Source organism: Castanea sativa, chromosome 8, assembly GCF_040712315.1.
Source record: "Castanea sativa cultivar Marrone di Chiusa Pesio chromosome 8, ASM4071231v1".
NCBI lineage: Eukaryota > Viridiplantae > Streptophyta > Magnoliopsida > Fagales > Fagaceae > Castanea > Castanea sativa.
In genome coordinates, this window is record NC_134020.1 from 33,008,775 (window position 1) to 33,035,429 (window position 26,655).

The 26,655-nt window shown below is 35.1% G+C and overlaps 3 protein-coding genes across 6 annotated transcripts; 2 read left to right on the top strand and 1 right to left on the bottom strand.

The window, feature by feature from the left end:
• Positions 1 to 236: 236 nt before the first annotated feature.
• On the top strand, positions 237 to 2,894 carry LOC142608192 (two-component response regulator ARR17-like). 2 transcript variants are annotated; one of them, XM_075779912.1, is made up of 5 exons: positions 237 to 428; positions 1,486 to 1,553; positions 2,044 to 2,121; positions 2,333 to 2,403; positions 2,519 to 2,894. In XM_075779912.1, exons 1-5 carry the CDS (start codon positions 287 to 289, stop codon positions 2,643 to 2,645), a joined length of 486 nt encoding a protein of 161 aa, XP_075636027.1. In that variant the 5' UTR covers positions 237 to 286; the 3' UTR covers positions 2,646 to 2,894. The 2 variants fall into 2 exon arrangements, with proteins under 2 accessions (XP_075636027.1, XP_075636026.1); XM_075779911.1 differs by having other exon boundaries at positions 242 to 428; positions 1,477 to 1,553.
• On the bottom strand, positions 2,838 to 12,125 carry LOC142608191 (uncharacterized). Of its 3 annotated transcripts, none has more exons than XM_075779908.1 (20): positions 11,858 to 12,125; positions 11,700 to 11,777; positions 11,488 to 11,551; positions 11,250 to 11,272; positions 10,664 to 10,845; positions 9,888 to 10,004; positions 9,723 to 9,765; positions 9,318 to 9,406; positions 7,527 to 7,622; positions 7,331 to 7,385; positions 6,281 to 6,377; positions 5,879 to 6,092; positions 5,445 to 5,610; positions 5,326 to 5,363; positions 4,692 to 4,764; positions 4,513 to 4,617; positions 4,386 to 4,411; positions 3,398 to 4,265; positions 3,240 to 3,289; positions 2,838 to 3,116 (listed from the first exon to the last, which is right to left on the bottom strand). In XM_075779908.1, the coding sequence occupies exons 3-20, from the start codon at positions 11,527 to 11,529 to the stop codon at positions 2,947 to 2,949; spliced, it is 2,454 nt and encodes an 817-aa protein (XP_075636023.1). In that variant the 5' UTR covers positions 11,530 to 11,551; positions 11,700 to 11,777; positions 11,858 to 12,125; the 3' UTR covers positions 2,838 to 2,946. The 3 variants fall into 3 exon arrangements, with proteins under 3 accessions (XP_075636023.1, XP_075636024.1, XP_075636025.1); XM_075779909.1 differs by having other exon boundaries at positions 3,240 to 3,315; XM_075779910.1 differs by lacking the exons at positions 11,250 to 11,272; positions 11,488 to 11,551; positions 11,700 to 11,777; positions 11,858 to 12,125 and having other exon boundaries at positions 9,848 to 10,004; positions 10,664 to 10,694.
• A 1,807-nt stretch (positions 12,126 to 13,932) lies between these two features.
• Positions 13,933 to 15,428, top strand: LOC142606224 (uncharacterized). Its single transcript, XM_075777608.1, has 2 exons — positions 13,933 to 14,382; positions 14,496 to 15,428. Exons 1-2 carry the CDS (start codon positions 13,933 to 13,935, stop codon positions 15,426 to 15,428), a joined length of 1,383 nt encoding a protein of 460 aa, XP_075633723.1.
• The last annotated feature ends 11,227 nt before the right edge of the window (positions 15,429 to 26,655 follow it).

Sequence of the window (26,655 nt, forward strand, 5' to 3'; positions counted from 1 at the left end):
TTGTGCTACTATTCTTAATACTCAGACCCTCTGTGTTTTTTTTTTTGTTAACCTACAAGAGCAGAAGGGGGCCCCCCCACTGTAATAGCAGCCCCACCCTCAACCCAATATATTGTTTTCACGTAGCTAGGTTCGTACCCTTTTTGGCCGAGTTTGTCAGGAAAACGTTTTTTTCTTCTCCCTATTTGCTGTCTTTGTTTGTTAAAGCGGTCTCTTTTCTTGTCTTTCTTTAAAGGGTTTTGTGGGCATATATAGCTTTGGGGCTCTCATTGCAACCTACAGGCATATGAGGATGGCTTCTTCTTCTTCTTCTTTTTCTTCAGCATCAATGGCAATGGGGGATGAGAAACCACATGTTTTAGCCGTTGATGACAGTTTGTTGGACCGCAAACTCATTGAAAAGCTACTTACCAACTCTTCATGTAAAGGTATATATATATGATGCCCCCTCTCTCCTTTTCTCTTTCTTGGTTTTCTTGATTTTCTTTTCCTTCCTTTCTTTTTTTTTTTTTCTTTTTTTTTCATAGTGCTATATATAGAACGTTATGTCTTCTTCATGTCAGTTTGTAACTGAATAGTCATTCTCTCATAATTATTTTCAATCTCAGTTCTATTATTTCAATAGGCAGTTTATAGTTTACAGGATGATTTAAACAGTAGTAGTAGAAGTTGGTTAAAATGGTAGTCTTATTAAATTCCTACTTAAGTCTTAACACAAAAGAAGAAAAAAAGGAGTGGAAGTTGTTGTCTTGTCTGAGCGAGGAGAGACCGTCAATGGTTCACATCTCGGGGGTGCATCTTCCTGATCTTGGTCACCATCACTCAATATCCTTAGAGGTATGTGGATCCCATATATAATGTGTCTATTTTCACTGGCACTCATAATAGAAACACCAAAGGGCGACACGTCCTTCAAAGCAACTGCATAATGTCCAGGTGTCTTACCGTAGACTTGACCAGTTGTCACCTTGTGGGCCAAAGCCCTGCAAGTGTTTTTTTATTATTTTTTTTAGAGAACAACTTTCTCTTGATGGTAGGGTAACAGGGAGGGAAAATTTTGTTATCCATTCATTATTGGACATTTATATACACTCTTTAAAATTGTCCATGAGACAATACAATGTGTTTACCGTAAGTATGTAATAACGAGTTTATGATAATCATTACTTATAAAGTTTCATTGAGAGATAGTTTTTTATATTTTTTAGAAAAAAAAAAAACGTTCTGGGTTTAAGCTACAGACCCAAAGCTGGATACATCCATACTCTTTAATCATGTTTATCACATTTCTCAGCTAATGTGCTCCATTGTTCAGCACTAATTACATGACCTAGATAATTTATTTCTTTTTTTAGGGCCAAAAGGGCCACTTCCTGATTTTTTAATGCATCTCACTATAACCCTTCAACTTTAGAGGCTTTACGTACGTTATGATGTACTGGTGCCTAATATATAATTTGGATTCTTTCCTTTTAGTGACTACAGCAGAAAACGGGCAAAAGGCACTGGATTTGTTAGGCCTGGGTGATGGGCAACACGCCCTCAATAGCATTGTAAGTAGCCTTTAAACTCGAGGAAAAAGAGTAATTTTATTATCATTTTAAATAACCATTTACCTAATGAGACTGCATATTATTTGCTCTGTTGTTCATAGGTGTTTCATTTATTTATTTATTTATTTTGTGAAGAGATTTGTGCTATTTGGGTGGTTTTTGAGAGTAAAAGCATTGCTTCTCCCAAGCTGTTTAACTTCTCAAATTATTAAAAGTTGCAACCCTCGCAACCTGGCTCAAAATAGTGGCAACCAACCCAATGGATTAACCCAGTCAGATGGGCTCCCTCAACTACTCAATGGTTACGTAAAGAATGTAGATCAATAATTGCGCATTGACTCAGCTACCCCAATGGCTACATAAAGAATGTAGATCAATAATTGCATTAAAACTTTTTTTTTTATATGCAATAATTGCATTAAAACTCATCAATAATTGTACGCATTACCTTTACCTTTCACTGTATAACTCATAAGGTATCTCTTTGCAGGCTTCGAAGGTAAACTTGATAATCACTGATTATTGTATGCCAGGGATGACAGGGTATGAACTACTTAAAAAAATTAAGGTAACAAAACTCTGTTTATGAGTCTTTTATTGCATTATTGCATCAATCCCAGTCTCTAAAGATATACGTCATTGATCACTTATTTAATCATTCCTTAACATACCATGAAAGCATCAGAGTATATAAGATGTATTAGAGGGTCTCCTATTGACATATATGTATCTATAGCACTTAATGACAACTCTAACCAGAAATCTGTCTCTGTAAGCAGGAATCCCCTACCATGAAGGATATACCAGTGGTGATAGTGTCATCTGAGAATGTCCCAACTCGAATTAAGAAGTAACCACTAGCACTAAAAACTACATTTAATTTTTCTACTCTTTTTTTCTTCTTTTTTTTTTCCCCCTAAGTTCTGTAATTTTTATTATGTCTTCTGTTTTATTTACTTGATCAGGTGCCTGGATGAAGGAGCTGAGGAATTCATGTTGAAGCCGCTCCAGAAATCAGATGTTAATAGGTTAAGATGTCAGTTAACAAAGTTCAGCAATCCTCACAAAGGGATGCTTTGCATGGGAAGATGAGTGCCTCCTTTAGAAAAGAAGAATATGCACCAAAAAATCCATAAGAAAAGGAAAATGAAGACTGACCTAAGTGCATCTATTGCCATCTAGAAACGCTAGTGTTAGTTTAGTTTATCTTTCTATAATTAATCTAAAAGTTTTGCCATGTATATAGCAGCACACTATGTGGCTTTTGCTTTTTCTAATTGGCATTAGTGCAAATATTTTGTGGGGCTATGGTAAAATAACAGTAAAAGTTTCTTTCTGATCTTTTTATCCATGAGTTTCAAAAGAATTCCCAATTCTATTACAAGTGAAGGTGTTATAGCTTCTTCATGGTGTCCTGTGCAAATGCATCCTTCAGTACATTTTGCACACAAAGAAGCTGAAGAACATAGCTTTCAAGCATCATCATCTGACAAGATGAGTTGTCACAGTTACTCTCTGTTTTCCTTACTATCCCCTTTTCCTGAGGCCCAATATCTTGTATTTCTGCAGCAACTTACAAGTAAAATAGATTAATTCCCTAGAAAGGAAATGGTGAACTTAAAATACAATAAGAATTTTGTTAAATTTAAAGGGTAGTTCATGAGAAAAAGTCCAACAAATACACACCTTTATTCTCATTTTGACATGGAAGAGTAGCTTCATCGCCATCATAATGTCTGGCCACAAACGTAACCATTTTAGCCTAGTAGGTTTAATATATGAACTCTTAGGCAAGGGAACAAAAAACAATAACAAGAAGACAGTTATATGTCCATTTAACGTACTCTTGTTCTTCTACTATGCTTTGAAGTTTTTCAGAGATTGACAAAGACGATGACACCCGCTCTGCATGGTCAGGAGAAGATGTTTCTAAATTTTGCACTACTTCTTGAGATTCACCTCTCTCTTCCTCGCATCCACAATCAATGTTGCCTGAGCTCGAACCATCTATTGCCTTTTTATTCTCTGAAAAAAGGCCATTACCCATGCAAATTTCTTCAATGAGCCCCAATTTTTTGAAGGGGCCTGGCTGGATTTTTGCCTTATTTTCCACTTCTCTACTAGCACTTTCCTCTGCTGATATATCAGGAAAGGGTGTCTCAACATGAGAGCCAGCCAGATGCAAGGAACCCAGAGGCGTGCCTTCCAATTTAGAATCAGGAGATAAATCTGGCATGGTTGAGCCAAACTTAACCTTGGAGGATATAGGTGAATCATGAAGTGCAAACTTTTCAGCGATGGCATCAATATCTGATCTAGGGACAGGCAACTCACTAGAAGGATCTTCCATCCAAATCTTGGAGCCAGAGAATGGAAGTTTTGTCTCTGAATTTCGAGAGAAAGAACTAAAACCTGAATTCATTTTAACTGAATTATATCCATCCTCATAAAACCAACATCCATTTTGTCCTAATTTTCCTTGAGAGTGATGGGATGGTTTTGACTTTGATGGATTTGACATATTTGTACATTTTCCTGAACCACGCAAATCATTTCCTTGTCCAATTTCATCCGTGTCTTTGTACCATGTCTCTTTGGCAAAAATTTTCTTCACATCATATTTTTTTTGAGGGCCAGCGAAAGCATTGCTAGGTCTCCTTCTCTGTCTTGATGCAGCATTTGATTCTAAATGATTGGTTGCTTCACCCCACACTATCATAAATTATGGGAAAAAGATCACTTCAGTAAACCATAAGAATGTATTCATAGTGAATATAGAAACAATCTAATATTGAGTAGTTAATGAAGTTTTTTGTAATCAAAGAATATAACCTGCACTGGATGAACAGGACTCTTCGCTGCCAAAAGTATACAATGGGTAATGAAGCATTTATGTCAAAGTTCAAAAAAAAATTACGAAAAAACCATGTGAAATGGCTTTGATACAACTTGCAATTACCTCAGGATGCTCAAATTATCTTTTGCATCTTCTGTTGTAAAGCAAAACCAATCTGATTGACTGGTTACATCTCTAAAATCCAACTTTCTTCCCAAAGTTGGCCGTCTATCATCAAACAAAGACAGAATCTTGAGACAATGCAAGTTACTTATAAAACTGTCTTAAAAAAATTGGCCTACCTTGCTCTACTGGAAATCATGAAGTCAATGTCACTTTCTGATGCTTGGTGCTTGTAAAATGAAGCAGGTGACTCTGATTACCAAAATGAAGTGAGCAAAGCACAATACTAATAATAATACTATATATATATATATATATATTTTTTTTTTTTTTTAAAATCCCTAAAACAAATGAACCTACATTCTCTGTATTCCAAAACCATATCCCAATCCCCCCCCCCCACCCCTCCTCTCCCCCAAAAAAAAAACTTGTCTAAATAGGATAGAACTGTAGCAAAACAGGATCCCTGAAAAAGTTACAAGGTTAATCCTACCTTCTAATCCTAAGGGACCGAAATTTTAGGATAATAATATATACTGTTATACAAATAATTCCCTAAGTTCCAGAAGAAACCACTACAGTAAAAAGTACTTTACCATGCTAGATACACAATCTGAAGGGACCAGGGTATGGTTTCCAAAGAACCAAGGAACTATTACCAATAATGACACTAGGCAAGTGCAGTTGGCAATTTTTCTTTTTAAAAAATGTACAGAGCAATGACAGAATATTTCCACTCCACTATAATTTCATGAACTTGATTACAATATGTGAATAGAAGTACTATTTCATGGTTCGGCTAAGACAGAGTACCTAAGATGTTGAATCTGTCCATTGCTGTTGCAGCATCCCTGCACAGATATTTCATGAATAAGCTATACATTGTCATTTCTTGAAAATGAGAATACAAAAGATCGGTCTTATTAGAACACCTTTTCTTCAGTAGATGGGATTCTTCAAAAGCGTAATCTGACATCTCCAAGTGTCCATATTTTAAAAAATCCATAGAATTACTCTCAGTTTCAGGTGGCCAGTTTTTCCAAGATACATCATACTCCCTCTCATCAAGGAAGTTGTCATCTAGGAAGCAAGACCTAGCTGATGCACATCGAAAAAAAGAGAGAGCAAATTAACAGAAGGATCACACCAGTTTTTATTTTTAGTAGACAATAGAAGAATGGAGATGCAGATCAACCTATAAGCTTATAACTAACAATGATATGGGGAAATATACCAAAATTTCTTAAAGATAAAAATAATTTTAAAGAAAGAAGAAAAATATTATGTTTCAATCTATCACAGCAACCCTCAGGAACACAGAAAATGAAATAAAATATTTAGGAAGAAAATGTAAATAGTAAACTACCATCCCATATATCCTCATTGTTGTTTTCACGGTCATAAAAGATTCTTCTGTCATCAAACAAACTATTTGTTTTACTATCATGACTGTCATGTTGCATCCAAGTTCTGGCAGAGACTGATTTCTGCTTGGGATTGCTATATGAACGTGTTATGCCTGATGAAAACTCCAGAGAACTGCCACATAGGGGCATATTGATATCTTGCATCATTGTATCCTGCATTCAGCAAGTCAAAATAATTAATCAATTTTTTTCATTGCCGGGCTAGTCTCAGAATATAATAAAAACAACAAAAGAAAAACTATGGCATTAAGAAAAGCTTATAGATATGGCACATGAACTAAAGAAATTAGAGCGATGCAACAATTTAATTTGTATAAGAATGCATTCAATAATGCTCTCACCATTTCAATTTCAAGGTCACCCAGCATTGAGTTACGGTTCTTTGACATAGCTACTTGCCTTGCAGCCTTCAAAGGTGAACAAGCAAATGAGAAGTACCTATAATCAAACAAGCATTAAGAGTTAAGATGGGAAAGTGAAACAATAAGCTCATGAAGGATGAAGTTCAGTACTGAAAAGTCAAACATGCAAGCTTCAACAAGAAGAGCAATGTGACCCTTTCTTTCAACAGAAGTAGACATCAAAAGAGAACTGAATCAAAGAACCAGATATTTTTTTGGTTAAGTATTGTCAATCATGAGCAGATCACTTGCAGCAAAATCAACAGTAAGTCTAAAGCAGATACAAGGAATACTGAAGAATATATTGGGATCGCAAACCAATAATCAACCCTTAGCATGTAACAAAAGAACATGGACTGGATGTTTTTGCATAGAGTTTTCTTTTAGCACTTAGCACTAGAAACTTGAACACCGGTGGAAGCATTTAAATAGGCATTGCTTTTAGATCTAGAAAAAAAAAAGTAAATAGTTCAAACAAATTCCTCAGGCATTAGCATTGGACACACCTTGAAGCAATTTTCACCAACTAGACAAAGACAAATCAGCTATTTCAAAAAATGTCTAATTTTCAGTTCCTAACTATGAGAATACTCTTGTTTGTTTTCCAAAACTTTTTCATCTATACAAGCAAATACTCACTAAGTAGGAGGGGATTTTGACTTTCCAATGGCATATCAATTTATAAATATCTAGTCCTAGCATTCCATAAATTTTTTTCAAAAAAATAAGTATATCATTTCAGTTCGAGAAATATTCTACTGATATCATTTTATTAAAGAAAGACTACTTCATGTACAAAGACACAAAGAAGCCTTAAGAATTACAACATCGTACTGATCACTATGATCACGATATGGTGTGCAAACCAAATTACAATGATGGTATTAGAATTTTATGGATGGAAGATGGCAGCAAATATGTTACATGTCAATAGAATATCAAAAAAAGCTAATCCAGAATGATGATTTGGAAATGTCATATCTGAATTACCTGCCAGGTTGTTGTGGTGAATGGACTGGTGTCTCCATTCCCACTTTACCCAAACCTGATGAGTAAGATACGCAGTAATAAATAATAGTTTACGTTGTTTAACAAATAATCTACCAATATATTGTGTTTGCTAATATTGAACACTATGAGCTGAAAAATATAAAACCTGGCTTCATATCCAAAACCAACATCATACCTTCAACCGAAAATGCAACATGATCTTCATGCATCGGATGGACTTCTTCATTGCCGTTCAGTTCATCATCACCAAACAAATCAAGAACAGATAGCTCTAAGAGAGGGATGAAGGGAAAAAGTTATGAAAATTCAACTTTTTTAGTCACACATATAACAAAGCACTTTCAAGGGAGCTTAGACAAGGGGATCCATTGTCCCCATTGCTGTTTATACTGGATATGGAAGACTTAAGTTGGATGTTGAAGAGAACAGAGGTAGGGGTACAACAACTAGGCTCTCTATCTCCCATCTTTCAATTGCAGATGATACAATTTTATTGTGATGCGGAAACTGAACATATTCTTTGTTTCTGAAGGATGTTGACTTGTTTCAAGGTTGTTACAAGCCTGAAAGTAAATATGGGTAAGAGTGAGATGGTCCCTATAGGAAATGTGGGCAACATGGAAGTCCTAACCAATATACGTTGTTGTAAAGTTGGGAGTTTGCCGATGACATAACTAGGGATGTCATTGGAGGCTTCCTTTAAAGCTATATTTGTGTGGAACCCTATCCTAGAGAAAGTGGAGTGCTGATTGTCACTGTTAAAAAGCATGCTTTTGAACTTACCTACATACTATATTTCTCTTGTTACCATTTCCACCTGCATGGTCAACAGGTTGGAGATATTATATAAGAATGTTTCGTAGGGTGCCTCAGAAGTTCAATTTCTCATTGGTGGGATGGGATACAATCTACTTTCCTCTTGCAAAGGGTGCATTGGGGGTAAGGAAGTTAGAAATCTTTGACAAAGCACTATTGGGGAAATGGCTTTGGTGCTATGGGAACAAAGACACTTTTTATGACGACAGGCGATAGCTGCTAGGCACGGGGACAACTAGGGTGGGTGGACTTCAAAGTCAGTTAGAGGGACCCATGGGTGTAGTTTATGGAAAGAAATTAGGGCAAGATGGGACAAATTTATTCTACATTTGCATTCCACTGTGGGAGATGGCAAGCGCGTAAGTTTTTGGCATGACCATTGGTATGGGAACCATTCTCAAAAGAATTTGTACCTTGCTCTGTATGATTGCTTAGCAGTTGAAGATGCCTCACTTCACTTCATTTGGGTTAGCCTAGTGGATGGGATGGGAGGAGTTGGAATGTCAAGTTCCACAGAGGTTTTTTGTAATGACTAGGAATTAGAGTCAGTGACTTCTCTCGATCTTTTATACAAAAATGTCCTTTAGGGGTGAGGCCGTTATAAGCTAAGAGGGAGACTAAACAGGAGTGGTAGGTTTGACGTTCGTTTGTATTAGGAGGCCATCTGAGGTACTACTCATTTTTCCTTGGAAGAGTATTTGGTGTGTCAAGGCTCCAAAGAGGGTTTCTTTCTTTGTTTGGGAAATAGACTAGGGGGATTCTTATTTGTGAGAATCTCATCAAGAAAGGTTTCTATTTGATTGGTTGGTGCTGTAGTGGGAATGGAACAAAAGCACGTTTCAAGATGTCAAAAGCTTGTTGACTCAATTGGAATCTTTGATGATTAGAGCTCTGTATGATTGGTCCGGTGTGTGAGATCTTACCGATAGCAATTCCCTACTAGATTTTAAAGAATCACTTTACTTTTGTGCATAATTTTTTGAATTATTTTTAAAAATCTTATTAGGCTACTTTGTTTTCATTTTGTGTGCATAAAGTAACCTATTTTCTTAATAAAATACCATTACATTACACACACACACACACACAGAGGGAATGCATGGAAGCAAGAGAGTTCAAAGCTTATTGCCAATGAATGTTTGCTACTTACGCTGATCGGTAGCTGTCTTCCATTGATCATGTTTTGACTCAGTTCCCTTGAAAACGGTGTTGTTATCATTATGGGCACCAATTCCAACCCTGTAATAAATACATCAACTCTTCATGAGAACAACAAGCACTCTTCAAGCAAACAATTCACAGATAAAATCATGTTATGATATGAAAATAAGCAGATATGCTTTCCAGAAGTTGCAACAAATTCAAGTACAACCACACAACATATGTGGAAAATAAATCCTTGCCCTATTGGAAGCATTGTAGTTATAATAATACTGAGAATCACATCTCTTTAGTTGTTAATAAGTTGAAATAATGCTCTTTTGAGGGGAGTTTAGAGAGATGTTCTGAATAGGTATCAAGATGTATAACACATGGACATACACTCGTCACTCACTTCTTTGGAGATTCAGTCTCCACTCGGCAATGTGATGGGCTTCCTGTTTACGTACACAACCATCATATGTTAAACATCTCATATCCTCTTAGAAAAGTCCAGAGAACAGTGGTCAGAAAACATGCCTAAGTTCACACAGTAGTGGAGATCCATTAGAGAACATACTTGCTTCCTTGAACCCGACAGAATCAGGATGAGTAACTGTGTGGGAAAGGATTGTTGGTGGACCCTTTGAGATATTATACTTCACTGTCGAAGCATTAACCTCTAGATCTTCTTTTCCTTATATAATTGTACAGTAGGACATAGAAGAACAGATAAGAAAGCATATATATTCTAAATAGCAACAAAATACATGCACATATAAAACACATCAACTACAACACATCTTATACGGCAAGGCATCTGAGACCGAGATCTCTGGTGAATCTATATTCATATTGCTAACACATTACTGCCCTTCCAGATATTTCATTAGCAGATTTAATCAAACTGACTCATTCACCAAAATTAGAAGCACTAAGCAAATGTCCATTAAAACAGTACAGTACAAATGTTACTAAAGTTTTTTTTTTATAATAAATTACCAACCGAAGTTTTAGAAAGAAAACAAAAAACTGGAAAGTGAAAAAATAGTCAGCTAATTGGTTTATTATGAAGAGTTAAGTTAGTGCTTGGAGCCCAATAATTGACTCCAGGGGCATGGAGACGGTCCTGTCACCAGCCTCTGACAGTCAAAGATGGCTCAATGTGCATGTGCGTTTGCTAGATAGGTTCCATCTCCATCTGTCTAATTTCAAAAATTAAATATCCGATCCAATTACAAAATATAATTATGAAATTTCAGCATCACACCATTAGTCTTAATTCTCAATTATTTAAACAAACTCAAGAAAATCTGCCAGTAACTTTTGGTATTGATAGAATATTAATATACTTACCACTAGGGCAAGCAGAATAGCATTCTTGAGAAACTGTTGACAAGTTAAGCAAACTAAGAATATCCAGTGACCGCTGTTCTTTGTGATGTTCACCACATGCATTCATTCCATCAGCATAGCTCTCTGACCCAGCTGTCTGCTGCTGTTGCTGTCGTTTCCTTTGCTCAAAGTATTGCTTTTGCCTTCAAAGATTAATAAGAGTCACAACATATAGATGTTCTGTATCTAACAATATCCTATAAGTAGGAAGCACGGACATGGGTACGGATAAAAGTACAACATGAGTAATTTTTGAAAAATTATAACATAAAATGGTCAATACAGCACCCTAAATGAAGTGTCCGGGCTCCCTAGCCTATAACATCCATCAAACAGAAATTATTTTCCCACCCTTGAAATAGTTATTCATTAAAAAAAAAAACCTAAAAATAAATATCATCCAACAGCAAAATGCATTTGCATATATAACCCTATAACTTCATTTTTCAGCTTCTGCTAAAGAATTTCCATGCAGTTGATAAGAGAACTGTATCGAAAATTTTAAATTAAAAAACAAAAGGGGCAAATGTAACACATATCAATATACCTCTTCTGAGTCGACTTCCTTGACTGGATTTTTAGCCATTCCAGCACAATTCAATGAACACCATGCACAAAATCAGAAATCCTCACATATCAGAACTCAAATTCACCATCATTTCACAAAACTCTGAAGTTGCTTTTCAACAATTTGAATGTTAAAAACTTAAAATAAATTTCATGATCATACAATGAATTTTTGAAAAACTAATTGAACACTTTGAATCTGAAACAGCCACACTTACATTCGCCACTTTCCGCCTCGACCCTCCCATCCATTGCAACATTGTCAGAGACTCAATCTGAACCCTAACCGCTACCAAAACCAAAGTCAAAATTCACCGAAAACCTAACATAATGTAACGATATTTTTACCAAAAAAACAAAATTACGCAAATAATATCAGAAATTTAAGAAATGTAAATCGCATGGTGTTCGATTATAGAAGAAAAATTACCGAGTCCGAAAAGTTTCAGGAACTGAAGCAAAATGCTCTTGAACACGAAGCTTGAGCTTGTTCTTACACTTGAAAACCCTAAATTTTTTCACAGAAATCAAAGTTGGTTTAAATTAAACAGGATTTATAGGTAGGTTGATTATCAAATAAAAACTTACGAAGCAAGCAAGCAAAGCAACACAGAGAGGAACTGATTTGAGAGATTCGTCTTCTGCTATTAACGAATTGATTGCGCTTCTCGCTCTCTCTCTCTCTCTGTGCCAAATGCCAATGCCCAATATCTGATTATCACACAACAGTAGAAATTTAAAAAGCAACGAAGGTTCAAAATGTTTCAACTATTTGTATTTGTGACTGTAAGTACTCTGGCGCGTTTGTTAGTTCGTTACAAATATGAGGGAAAATTGCAGTAAACCCACGTCTGGTAAGGCCCGTTTTTATTTTGTTTAATTATTTATACTTTGTCCACCTGAGCTTCAATCCGTTATTCATCCGTTATGCACCTTATCCTTAAACGTTAGAAAAACACCTTTTTATTCCAAATTAGAACATAACACGGATCAAAAATCTGAACCAACAATTCTTTTCCTCACGAGCCTTAGAAACACGAAAATCCCTTGTAAAACCCCATTCTGCATTTGATATTGAGTTCGCGTTGCAAGTATAAACCTAGACGAGCAACGGGTTGTTCGAGGGACTAAAATTCTAGTAAGAAATCAGTCACTGTTTGGGTTTTTAATTTGGGTTTATGGTTGTTTTATAGTTTTTTGAGTAATTAATCACTGGTCAATGTTACATGTAATGTAATGAGATTATTGGTTGTGTTTGTTAATGTAATGTTACTTTTTGTTTGGATTTGTGTTGTGTTTGTTTATGGGCATTTTGTCTGTTGTGTTCATTGTGTCTCACAGTGGACCGAATGGAAAATTTTAGTGTTTCTGTTGGTTTAAATTTTAGTGTTTGCTATTTAGTAAAACAGAAACAAAAGCAAAGTAGAAATGTGGTCCCTCTGATGTGTGTTTTGCATCCCAAAAGCCAAACAGAAACATGCAAGTGTTTACTCTTTTGTGTCTATTGTTTACTATTCTTTAATTGTTAATTGTGTACGTGTCAAATGGTAATTTGTTATTGCAGATGGATGATGAAATAGTGAAATTTGAGGTACATTATGGGGGTACTTTTGTGTGGAACCCTAGTTTAGAATACTTTGAAGGGAAAGTTGAAATAGTGCATAGGGATCCTGATAGGCTTAGTTATTTTGAAATACAAGGTATATGTAAGGACTTGGGGATTGATGAACCGTGTAGGGTTCATTATTTAGGTGCTGGGGGCAACTTGGAGCAAGACTTGAGGCTCATACAAGATGATCAAGATGTGGTGCCCATGTGCGAGTTTAGAGACACCATCATACTGTATGTGGAGAGTAGTCATGCTCCACTTGCAGTTGAAGTTCCTGATGTTGCTGGGGTTGGTGCAGGAGCTGCTGCAGGGGGTGCAGGGGCTGCTACAGGGGGTGGTGTAGGAGCTGCTACAGGACATGGTGATGGTAGTGTAGAGGTAGAGGAGGAGTTTGATTGGTTGAATGAAGGTCTGGAAGGAGAAGACTTTGCTGATGACATTTTTTGTGAGTCTTCTCCACCTCACACAGTGCCATCTGAGACTAACACTGGTCCAACCATTGATACACCACAACCAACCACTGATACACCTCATCCAAACACTAATACACCTCAGCCAAACACAGATGCATCTGGCCAAGCAATGTTCCTCCCCCAAACATAGATTTAGATGAAAAGTGGGCTGAACCAGCTTTAGAGGATGATATTGCAAGTTTGGATGGGTCTGATGATGAGCAGAGGCCTGGCAATTTAGAGTTCAATGAGAAGACTGATATGGAAAATATTAGGTTGGTAAAAGGGATGAAGTTCCCAAACTCCAAGGTGTCTAAGAAGGCTTTGAGGGAGTATGTGATTCAGAATCACATTGATGTCAAGTGGAAGTTGAATGAGATGAAGAAGATTCTGTACATTGTAAGAATAATTGTGGATGGAGATGTTATGCCTCAATGGTGACTGGAGAGTACACATTTGAGATCAAGACACTTTATCCTGAGTGTACCTGTCCCCTTACATTTCAAAATGGGCAAGTTACATCAGCCTATGTGGCAAACAAGTATTTGGAGGATTTTGGTAAGAATCCTAATTAGGAAGTCTCAGGTGTTAAGCACCATGTGATGCAGCAGATTTCTTTTGATTTGAGTATTAGTCAGGTGTATAGATCAAGGAAGGCAGCTAGGGGACTGATTACTGGGAATGAGGAGGCTCAGTATGGCCTACTTAGAGATTATGCAAAAATGATAAGGAGGACAGGTGTAGGAAGCAAGGTGATTCTGCAAACAGAGTTGGAAAATGAGAATGCAGAATCCAAGTTTAAAAGGATGTACATTAGGTACAATGCTCAGAAGGTTGGCTTTCTAGGTGGTTGTCGACCCTTTGTTGGGCTGGATGGATGCCACTTGAAGGGGAGGTTTGGTGGACAATTATTGTCTGCCACTGCTAAGGATGGAAATGACAATATATTCCCAGCGATAATGGTTGTGGTTGAGCAAGAGACCAAGGACAACTGGATATGGTTCTTAGAGCAGTTTGCAGATGACATTAGCAGGCCAGAGGAGCTCAATCTGGTATTCATCAGTGACAGGTAGAAGGTATTATCATTACATGCTTACCTTTTTACATGCTTACTTGCTGACATTGAATGCTTACTTGTTGACATTGAATGCTTACTTGATTGCAGGGCCTTCTACTTGCAATGGGGACTCTATTCCCAACTATGGAGCACAGGTATTGTGTGAAGTATATATACAACAACTTTAAGGTTAACCATAAGGGCATGGAGTTTAAGAGTGTACTGTGGAGGTGTGCTGGCACAACATCAGCCAGGGAATTTGAGAGGGAGATGAAGCATCTTAAGAGTTTGGATGAAGAAGCTTGGAAGTGCCTGGCTGATATAGAGCCTGCACAGTGGACCAGAACCCATTTTTCTTCAAGAGCTTTGACAGATTGTCTGGTAAACAATCTGAGTGAGAGTTTTAACTCTATGATTGTGAAGGCTAGAGACAAGCCCATCTTATCAATGCTGAAGTGGATCAGAGTTAGGCTTATGACCAGGCTGTATATAAAGAAGATTGACATAGAAAAATATGGTGGCAAGTTGTGTCCAAGCAAACAGGACAAGTTGGAGAAGTTAAAATTAGAGTCTAAGAACTTCTGTGCGATGCCATCTGGGAGGTTTGTGTATGAGGTTGACAATGGGAGGGAAAGCCATGTGGTGGACTTGGTACAGAGGACATGCAGTTGTAGAGCATGGGACTTGACAGGAATCCCTTGCAAGCATGGAGTTGCAGCAATTTTTGTAAATCGTGAGAAACTAGAAGACTACATCTATCCATGCTACTACAAGGATGCTTTTGTGGAGACATACAAGACACCCATACCTCCCATGTCTAGCCAATCTGAGTGGATGTCAAGTGGCCAACCTAAGCCTGTTGCACCTATTATCTATAAGCTACCAGGCAGGCTACCCATGAAGAGGAAGAGAGATGCTGATGAGCCAAGGAACCCTTATAAGGTGTCTAGATCAAACAAGCCAGTGAAGTGTGGAAGGTGTCAAAAGGAAGGACACAATGCAAGGGGATGCAAAGCTAATGTCACTGGTGAGACACCATGAGAGAGGAGGTAGAGATTGTAGAAATTTGTAAGTTTTTACAAACTTTTTTTATTCAAATGCAAATTGCCAATAGCTGACACTATAAAAAAATGCTCATATTTGGTTGTAGGGAAGTGGAAGGCATTCTACACGCAGATAAGGATCCCAGGCCCCATCTTCATCACATACCCAATCCTCAGTTCAACCTTACACTATGGCCTCATCCTTATCCAACCAGGCAACAGGGTCATAGACACAGCCACAACCACAAGCTCCATGGTCACAGCCACCAGCTCCATGGTCACATAACCCAAGTCAGTGGTACTCTTCAGACTTCAGGTACACAGTTAGAGGAGCTCCTTGGTTCTCTTCAAGCCAGCCAGCAACACACACCCTTGCAAAAACATGGGACAGCAGAGCACCTACAAGGATACCTGCTACCAAATGAGCTGCTTTGAGAGAAAGGGGTGATGCAGCTAGGACTCAGAATTGCAAAACAAGAGCTCGAAAGACCAGCTGTGGTGGGAAAGGAGGCAGGGGCAGTAAATGAAGACTAATTCAAGACACTTTTGTTGCTATCTATTAGGGTTATGTAGTGTTAGGGCAGACACTATTTAGGATTTGTAGACAATGACAAGACACTTTTAAATTGCCCTGTTCAAACACTTTTTGTAACTTTTGCAAACAATGGGTAGGTGCAACTGTTTTGGTTGTTGTACCAAATGCTTTATATTTACTGGTAGTTGCTGAATTATTATGTATACAATTTCCCAACTTAATGACATGTTCAGAATTATTATTCAGATTATTGCAGTTTTTTGTATATGAGTTCCATATATGAGTTTGTTTATGTGTGCAGCTATATGTGTTGACTAGCAGGTGTATGTGTTGAATAGCAGCAGGTGTATGTGTTGAATAAGTGTATGTGTGCATTTGTTGTCTTTTCTTGCAAGTTGACAGATAGTTGTCATGAACTTTAAACACAATTGTCTTCACACAATGCACTTTATGCACAATCCTAGCACAGCTCACACCATCCAACAAAACACCAACACCAACAGCTCACAGCTCACAGCTCACAAGTAGCCAATTCACTTTAAACAAAAATAACAACAACATTGAACATAAATAATACTTTATCTTAAAAAGGCTTATATTATTAAGTGGCTTCAAGCCAACAGCATCTACCATCTTACATAGTTTTCATTCTCAAAAAAATCCTACATAGTTCTATTACAATACAATTGAGTACCAGCTTATATTACAACCCCCTAGGTACACTCAATCTCATCATTCCAATATTCTCAGTTGAGTCAAAACATGAAAACAATATAACCAAAATAAAAAAAACCCATGACAGAATTAGTACAATTCTGCACTTTCTCTCTTGCTCTAAAGCTCTCACTGCTATCTCCTTGGCTTGAACAGAGGAAGCTCGAAAATCTCTCTCCTTATTAGTGGCTTTTGTTGCCCTGTCTTGAGCAATTTCTGCCATTTGGGTAGCTTCTGCTGCTGTCTAGGTAGCTGCTCTTTCTTTTTCATGTGCAAGGTGCAGCTCACTCCGCAGTAAATCCAGCTTTTGTTGCACCACATGGGCAGCTTCATTCCCACGCCTACAAGTGGGATTATCAATCCATCTAAAGAAAGGGCACTTGAGACCAACTTGTTCATAAATTGAATTGAACACATCACATTCCAATCTCACGTGAATCAACTAGATTAAGTAAAAAGTATACTTACCTTATATCGGCTACAACCCAGAAACCTTCTTCCAAAATTATCCACTGTCAGACTTGTTCTTAGCACACAAGTCTCATATGTACACAAATGCCCACTTGAACCTGAGTAATTTCCACTCGAAGAAGACATCGATTATCAACTTCCTAGCATTGAATCAAAGCTACCATCAAAACTTGAAATCCCAACCCATAAAACTTAAAACCCCAACCCACATAAAGCAGAAATGTCGTACCTGGTGATAATCTATCTTCAAATATTCAATGCCTCAAGACAACCCACAGACAGAACCTCACCCTCACACGAAAGCACGATCTAAAAAATCAAAACCCAGCTCAATACAAGGGATTTTTGTGTTTCTAGGGCTCGTGAGGAAAAGAACTGTTAGTTCGGGTTTTTGATCCGTGTTATGTTCTAATTTGGAATAAAAATGTGTTTTTCTAACTTCTGAGGGTGGGGTGGGTAACAGATTGAAGCTCAGGTAGGCAAAGTGTAAATGATTAAACCACAGGTAGGTAAAGTGAAAACGGGCCTTACCACAAGTGGGTTTACTGTAATTTCCCCTAAATATAAATAAGACTTCTTCTTTTTTGTAACGGTAAATACAAAACAAGAGGATTTATCTACTAGTCTCAGGCTTCGCACGTGCAATGAGACTTTTTTTTTTTTAGAAATGATATGTTCACAATATTTTTACAACATTTTTACAATAAATTATAAGTGACAGGTTGTTACTAGTTGTTATTGTTAGGACAAAAAAGTAATCTTAGTGTTAAGTTCAAGTTTGAACCAATAATAACTAACCATCTATGATTTATTGTAAAAATATTGTGGATTTAGCACATCTTTTTTTTTAGGAGTCCTATTTTGTAGAAAAAAAAACTGTGTATTATTTTATTTTATATATATAATTTTTATTTTGAAAATCTAATTTATAAGTGAATAAATCAATTTGAAAATTAACAGGAGAGTGGTCCTATTTTTTAGGCAATATTTTAGTGGGAATTAAAGTTTCATTTTTACCATAGTGTCTTTTAGTTTTGTCTCTACTTAAACATAGGGGTGTAGGAGCATTGTTAAACTAAAAAAAATGAGAAATCCAAACAAGGGAAGCCCTTTAAATAATAGTACTAGCCTCATCACACGCGCTTCGCGCGTGCAATGAGATTTTTTTTTTAATGGTCTTATTTTGTAGAAAAAAATTGTATTTAATTATTTTATATATATAATTTTTATTTTAAAAATCTAATTTCTAAGTGAATAAATCAATTTAAAAATAAAAAAGAGAGTGGTCATATTTTTTAAGCAATGTTTTAGTGGGAGTTAGAGTTGCATTTTTACCGGATTGTCCTTTAGTTTTGACTCTACTTAAACATAGGACTGTAGGGGCATTTTTTAACTAAAAAATGAGGAATCCAAACATGAAAAGCCCTTAAATAGTAGTATAGAAGAAAAAAAAAAAAGACTTATCAATCTAACATAACTAAATTCACTAGCTGCTCCCAATTTTCAAATAAAAAGGATTGTCAGCGCTTATGTTGTAGAAGGAGTAAGAGAGAAAGTGAAATTACACATGCACACATTTCATTCCTTCCCCACCATTCCCAACTATAATACCATATATTCATAAGAACATTTGTGTTGTAAATTGCATTCCATGGATATGTAGTCTTTTTCTTTCTTTCTTTTTTTCCATCTCATATGAAAATGAATTGAATTAATTCAAAACATCGAGTATTCACAAAGATAACTACTACAAAAAGTAGCTATGAAAGATTTTGAAACCGAGAAAGATGGATTGTGGATATCCCGACGAGTGTGAAGCATCAATTTTATAATAGCATTTGTACCTGCAAATAATATCACTTTTAGAGTATAATTTATTGGTTATTGTTTAGCAGAAAGCAAATAGGACTTCCCAGAATATAAGTGGAAAGCAGAATTTTCAGCACCTAAAAATACATCAAAGTAAAATCTAAGGTTCCCAAATACTATCTACTTAGACTACTTGATTCATAAAATAACACTCTCACTTAGCCAACTTTAATATCGCTACCTTATATAGGCAGAATACACTGTCATCTCCATGAATAAAAGGGCAAACAATCATCCGCAAATAAAAGGTGACAAAAAGGAAAATCTCATTAGAAAGGTCATGAAAAATTTTTAAAACATGAGAAAGATGAAACTTTGAGATCTCAATTTTCAATCTCTCACTATTTTTAAAATATAAATTCATAGGAAAGAGGGAACAAAGGCAAGCCTACCTCAAAGAACAGTAAAAAAACCACCCATTGGTAAACAAAGAAGACCTGTGGGCACTTCTCTTTGAAGACAACCACGCCTTCTACTAGGTATAACGTGGCAGTGGAACTGAGTAATTGGCATTATCATCATTCTCTGCAACGCAAACTAAAAAAAAATAGAGTTATAGAAAATTGTAGAGAGAGAATTTCATGAGAAGCAGATTAATTAAATAGGAGACATAATGATAAAAGAGGTTGAGAGTGGAGATCGAGGAGACAGAGACTATACAAACAGAGGAGAAAGAACCATCTCTTATAAGGGATAGTAGCGTGATGAGTTTTTTAGTTTTCATTTATAAATGTAGTTGAATTGATGAAAGTAACTTAGAAAAAATTCAAACAATGGGAAATGTGCCATTCGGGAGATCTTAGGAATTGCTCACCATCATCGTGGGCTTTGGTTGAAAAGGCAAGAGTTGAAGAAAATTCTTTAAAATTGTTTGATGGAAGGATAGATTGGTGAGTCACTAGCCGTATAATCTATACTACTATTTAAGGGGCTTCCCCTGTTTGGATTCCTAATTTTTTAGTTCAAAAATGCTCCTACAGTCCTATGTTTAAGTAGAGACAAAACTAAAAGACAATCTGGTAAAAATGTAACTCTAACTCCTACTAAAACATTGCCTAAAAAATAGGACTACTCTCCTATTAATTTTTAAATTTGTATTCACTTATAAATTAGATTTTTAAAATAAAAATTATATCTATACTACTATTTAAGTGGCTGTACCTATTTGGACCGAATTTTTTTGTTCCAAAATACCCCTGCACCCTATGTTTAAGTAGAGGCAAAACTTGGTAAAAATGCTTCTTTAACTCCCACGTAAAACGCCATCTAAAAAATAGGACCACTCTCACGGTTTCAAACTCAAAATTGGCTGAAATAACTGATCCCAAAATTCAACAATTAGATCCTTCATTGCCCAACTACAACTGTACGCCTCCAAATTTCTATCTGCTACATTTATTATGCAACTGAAAACTATTTGCAATAAGGCTATAACGTGACTGCAAGGAAAAAATGTTCTTGGATTTTATTGAGAGTGAGAATGTACCAAGGGAGGCGAAGAATCAAAACAGAACACAAAAGGTCATTGTTTGAATTAAAATTTTTCTTTTTCTTTCTTTCTTTTCCTTTTACAAATCGGTTATGTAAATTTTTGGGTCTTATTGTGTTTTGGCTATTTGTTGTTTTACACTTTTACTATAAGCTTTAATGATGGTAGTGATGAAGTGACATGTGGGTGGCTAGAATTACTAATTCGTGCTGACAGAGGTAGTGGTATGGACATGTTTCAATCCTCTGACCCAAGAATGAAAACCTTGCAAGAGAATTCAATCATTTCTTTTAATGCAGCCTTTAAAGTATCTCACGAGTCTTTGTTTTGGAGCAGCAAATCACCGGTTCTGGAGATGAGCAAAAGCAGTTTGCAAAGAAGTGTCTCTCCTTTTTAGTATGGTAGGGTTTTTTTTTTCCCCCCAATTTGTTATAGGGATGAATTTCCATAGGTACATTTTGTGAATTTCTTTAATTTCTTTTCACTTTCACGTTGTTATTGTTTCTTTAGATTACTGCATGCTATTGTGATTGATGAAACCCATTTATTCGATAAATTGTGGTGAAAATTGCTTCTAAATAATAGACTAACTTTTAAGGGTAAAAACCTACACCCTTAAATATATGTTATATTTGATAGTTTAAAATGTTACTTCATTTTGAATTTTAAAATTTTAAAAATTGGTAAAATTTAATTTGATCCAAAATAACTTACCAAAAGACAAAAGGACTCCAAACAAACCATGCCTTTTGAATTTGCATCAAGTGTTACGTGTCCTCAGTTAATAAATTTGCATCAATGTTTTTTTTTTTAAGGGTGGTGAGTCCTTCAACGTTGGTTTCCTAATTTTTTACAACTTCAAGCAAAAAAAAAAAATCCCGGTGTTTTAGGCATTTTAATAATATGCTAGCACTGTTTTACTTTTTTTTTTTTATAAATGTTTTAACTATTTTTACTCCTAAAATTTTGCCTATTATTTAGATACTAAAGCATGAATGATATTGGAGAACTTATCTTTAAAGATAAAATTTTAAAGTTGTGGTGAAAATTGCTTCTAAATAATAGACTAACTTTTAGGGGTTAAAACCTACATCTTTAAATATATCTTATATTTGATAGTTAGAATGTTATTTCATTTTAAAATTAAAAAAAAATGGTAAAATATAATCCAATCCAATCCAAAATTACTTACCAAAAGACAAAAAGACTCCAAACAAACCATGCATTTTGAATTTGCATAAAGTGTTCGTGTCCTTAGTTAATAAATTTGCATCAAAGTTTTTTTTGGGGAGGGGGGGGGGGGGGTGGTGACTCCTTCAACGATGGTTTCCTATTTTTTTTACAACTTCAAGCAAAAAGAAAAATCCCGATGTTTTAGGTATTTTAATAATATGCCAGCACTATTTTACATTTAAATTTTTCTAAAAAAATGTTTTAAGTATTTTTATTCTAAAATTTTGCATATTATTTAGATATTATTTAGAAGTAATTTTTTTGAATTTTTCCATGATTTTATACTTTTTCAATGATTGGGAAAATCAAGGGATGACTATTTGAAATGCTTTGGATCAATTTTCAAAATCCAAAACCAAAACAACAGTGTAAATTTTTGGTGTTAATCTAAATTCAAATACCCATCTTACCCTTTTTTTAGTTATTTTTATGGATTTTTTTTATTAAGTGACTATCTTTTAAGATTATAATAACTTCATATATAACTCCCATTAAAAAATTATTAAGAAAAATAAATTAATAACACTAGCCTCTGAACACGTGCTCAGAGGCTCTTCTATTTTTTGGGTAAGGGTTAATTTAGAGCATTTATTATAATTTGAGATTACTACATTTTCTAATCACCAAAAAAAAACCTAGGGGAGTGATGAAAAATTATTTCACCACACATAATAATCATCACACCCCTAGGTTTTTTTTTCTGTGATTGGAAAATGTAGTAATATCAAATTATAATAAATACTATAAATTAACCCTTACCCAAAAAATAAAAGAGCCTCACGCGCGTGCTCAGAGGTTAGTTCATTCTAATTTTTCTCCAAAGTAATGGAGTAACATGTGCAAAGTGAAAACTGAATCTAAAATAGGAGTGGAATGTGATTATTTGGAATTGAAAAATGAGTAGAAAAGCAGGTAAAAGTGGGGGAGATAGAGATATAAAAGTAGTAACTGATCCCAGGAGATTTTGATTTAGTAGGAAGTTAGTGGGATGGACGGATGGTTGTGTATGGTGTTTGAAGAGTGGGAGTCAGTTATTCAAGGAGCAATAGTTTGTAAAATGTTTTTTTATATTTTGCTAAAATTTAGGAGTTTTTGAATTATTAATTTTTCATGTCTAACCCTATTATTTAAGCTTTACAAACTGGTCAATTTGAGGGTATTTTAGGCATTGAAATTAAGGAATCCAAACAGAAGAAGCCCCTTAAATAATAGTATAGATTGAAGGAAAAATTCTGGTTTTGCATCTCATGCAAAACTCACAGCGGAAGCAACGAACAAGAATCTATTTCATTCATGGTTGATAACGTGCACTATGTAAATTTCAGAATTTATGAACAAGATAGCATACATTGGTGTGGAGAAATTCAAAACAAAGATTAGAAGCACTTGGGAACATTTTTAATCTTCACTCCAATTCCACTTTACGCCCAAGATGTGTGGTCTCTTAATCAGTTTTTCAAAGGGAGAATGAAAGTGTGTCTCACACTCTCTCACACACCGTGTCTTTTTCTTTTCTAATCCCTTCTAATAAAAATTCTGTATGTTTCTCCCTTTATAACTAACTGATTATCTAATTGGGCTGGCCTATTGGACCTTTTCAATTGGGCTTTAGTGTGTGACTTGGAATGAGACCAAAAGGGACCAATAAGACACTAGCTCCAATGGGCTTTGGACTTTTCCGTCAACTCCTGACAAGTCCAAAGTTACCATTAATTATATTTAATACCACTATATAAATATAATTGTACTCTAGGCCTTATTAATAAATTATATCCCAAGACTTTATTATACACGTAACTCCTTCATAAAATATTCGTAGTAACTCAAAGTCATAAATGTAGACTGGCACTTTGTAAATTACTACATCTTATCCTTGAGTACCCGGTTTAATTCTTTAAAGTTATTCATTATATATTTATGAAATCCAATTTCATAAATATATACTGTGAGGACCCGAGGACCTGAGAACCCGAAGACCCGAAGAAAGGAAGGCCAACATTTAGAATGAAAGATGAGGTCTCTCCAGGTGTGCCCGAAGATGAGGTGGCGTGGACGATAACTAAATAAGGGGCATGTTACAAATATCTGGTTGTAATAGGCTGATTTGGAAGGTTGCAAAGTTGCATTAAATGCTGGGCAACAACCATTCTGGCCGCATTAATTAGCAAGCATCTCCTCTATCCGTCGCATTAATGTGGACATGACCTGAACAGTACAGGGATGCAAAGTGGAATCTTGTTCCATTGCCGACGGACAAGTGTCACGGGAAAAGGACCGCAGATTGCAAGGTGTAAGGCTACGATGAAAGCAAAGAATAGTATAAATAGGAATCAAGAGATTACGAGGGAGGGGCTTTTTGTTGTTGAACCCTCTCTACCAAATGTATTGTATGAGGGCTCTTAAGTGAATAGAGCAATAATAACGTTTCGAAGATTGATTTTATGAGCTTTTGGTCCTTACATATACTTTAGTAATTTATTACTAAAGTGGTTAGGCCTAACTCTCTGAATAACTGAACCATTAAACTTATCTCAAGGAAATATTTTATATCTCCATCAAGAGACTATGAATTCCATCTTGAGAATATATGTTCCATCAACACTAAATGTGACTGCCCAACATACTGAGGTTTTGACCGTCACTTCAGATCTCACTCCTGATATATCAAAGTAACTTACACTTCATGATCAGGTCCATTATTCTCTCAGGATTAAGAGTTCATGCAAATAGAAGTCGTGAGATTTATTATTCATTTGACAGTCGTTAGAAGAATAATAAATCTCACAGCAATCCTGTTCAATATGTTTTAACTCTTAAAACATATCAACATATCAACTAGAAGTTTCCACTTCCATGATCAAGACAAATCATCTTAGTTGACACGTTATATTCTTCGCAGATGAAATGTCCAATTTCATCACCGACTACGAACTATAAATTCTGAGTTTACAAAGAACTTGTGATTTACATCTTCTGTGACTTTTTACATAAATCACATACAATGCATCTCATGGACTATATGATAATATCCCATATTCATGTTACCATTATTTTAGATAATAATAAAATAACTTTATCAATCACAATATAAAGTCATACATCATGTCATACATAATATCATACATAGTATCATACAATAGGATTTAAGGGCACTAATCCTAACATAGATAAATATAGATTCTATAATATTAATATGAGGATTCTAAATCTATAGATTTTATATTATTAATATTAAGATTTCGTGTTTGGGTTTCAACTTTTTGTGTACTAAAATACTCTCATATAAATACTCAAAAAAAAAAATTACTCTCATATAAATTCTTAAATTCTCTAAAATACCCGTGTCTTTTAATTAAATAATTTCAAATTAAAAAACACAAACAAGTTAAAAGAGTAATTTATTGTTCCTAAGTTTTAGGCTTTTTTCCTTTATCTTTTTCATTAGGCCTAAAACTTAGGACACTATCTTTATCTCATTTTTAAACATTATTCATCATTACCCTCTTTCTATAAAAAAAAAAAAACAAAAACAAAAACAAACAAACAAACAAAATACACACAGTTATTTATATATTATATTTAAATATTATAACACAAAATAAATAAATAAAACAAATAAATAAAGAAAGAGGATTATTTGCAAACAATGTCTTAATATAAAATTATTTAAAAATGGAATTTTTGAAGTACTTGCACATAGTGTGTTTGATAAACTTCAAATTACAGTCAAAGTAGCATTATAAAAAAAAAATTAAAAAAAAAAAAGTCTAGAGACACAACAATTTTGACAAAAAAAGTATAATATGGTGGGTTGTTAGTAGCAGGCTTATAAGAAAACCAATGAAAATTTGCAAACTTAGGAAATGTTAAAAAAGTTGTCAAATTTTTTGGATATGTAGCATTAAGCGCTCCACAACATCTAATTTGAGTTAAGATTGAATTTCTTTGTCTCTAATGCAAGGCATCAAATGAAATTTGTAAGCTTAGTTGTATGCTTGTGTTACACTATTGCATAGATGTTTTTAGACACTTATTCATTACCGAAGTCTTTTACTCCATTGACATCATGTTTATCTTCAATAATCATGTTATGCAGTATTATGTATGCTTTCATAATGTCTTCATGAGTTATATGATTCCAAAAATGTGTAGGTCAATTCACAATTATAAATCATGTTACATCAAAGTGTTTTCTCTTGTTACTTTATTGAATTGTGATTGTTTTACAAGAGTTGGCTAGTATAGCTATATATCATTAGTAGAATAGTATCTCATTGTATAATTATGACCATTGATTTAGTCATCAAACGAGCTCACCTAGAAAATGATCGAGCACATTGATGTCATTTAAAAGCCCATGCAACCCCCAAAAAATGCATGTCATATCCAAATGCTACTGCAAACACAATAATAATGGAAATAACATAAAAAGAAACTGAATAATACTTTTGAATATTATTAATTTGAGATTAGAAAATACATAACACTCTTTGGACTGAAGCGTAGCACTCGCTTTCTTTAAGAAGATTCAAGCCTTTAGTTGACTAAGCTTTGCAACCGGTGTAGACCTTCTCTGACTTGTCTCCCCCAAGATACAACAGTCCAACAAATGTCTTATTGCTAAAACAACTTCTGCACAAAATGTTTAAACCCAAAACTCCACCAAAAAGAACACTCTTCCTTGCTAAGAACCTTTCTATTTTTTTTAGTGTATATTGCAGTAACTTAGATTGGGTCTGAACGAGTCTATTTATAGTTTCAATGGGCCTCATGAAATTAATACACAAATTAATATGATTAATTAGGTCTTACAAGATTAATTGCTGGATATTAATCTGATGGGCTGGAATTATACTGTTACTGGATGTGTAAGGTCACAATACGCACCCGAACCCAATAGTATGAAGGGTACAG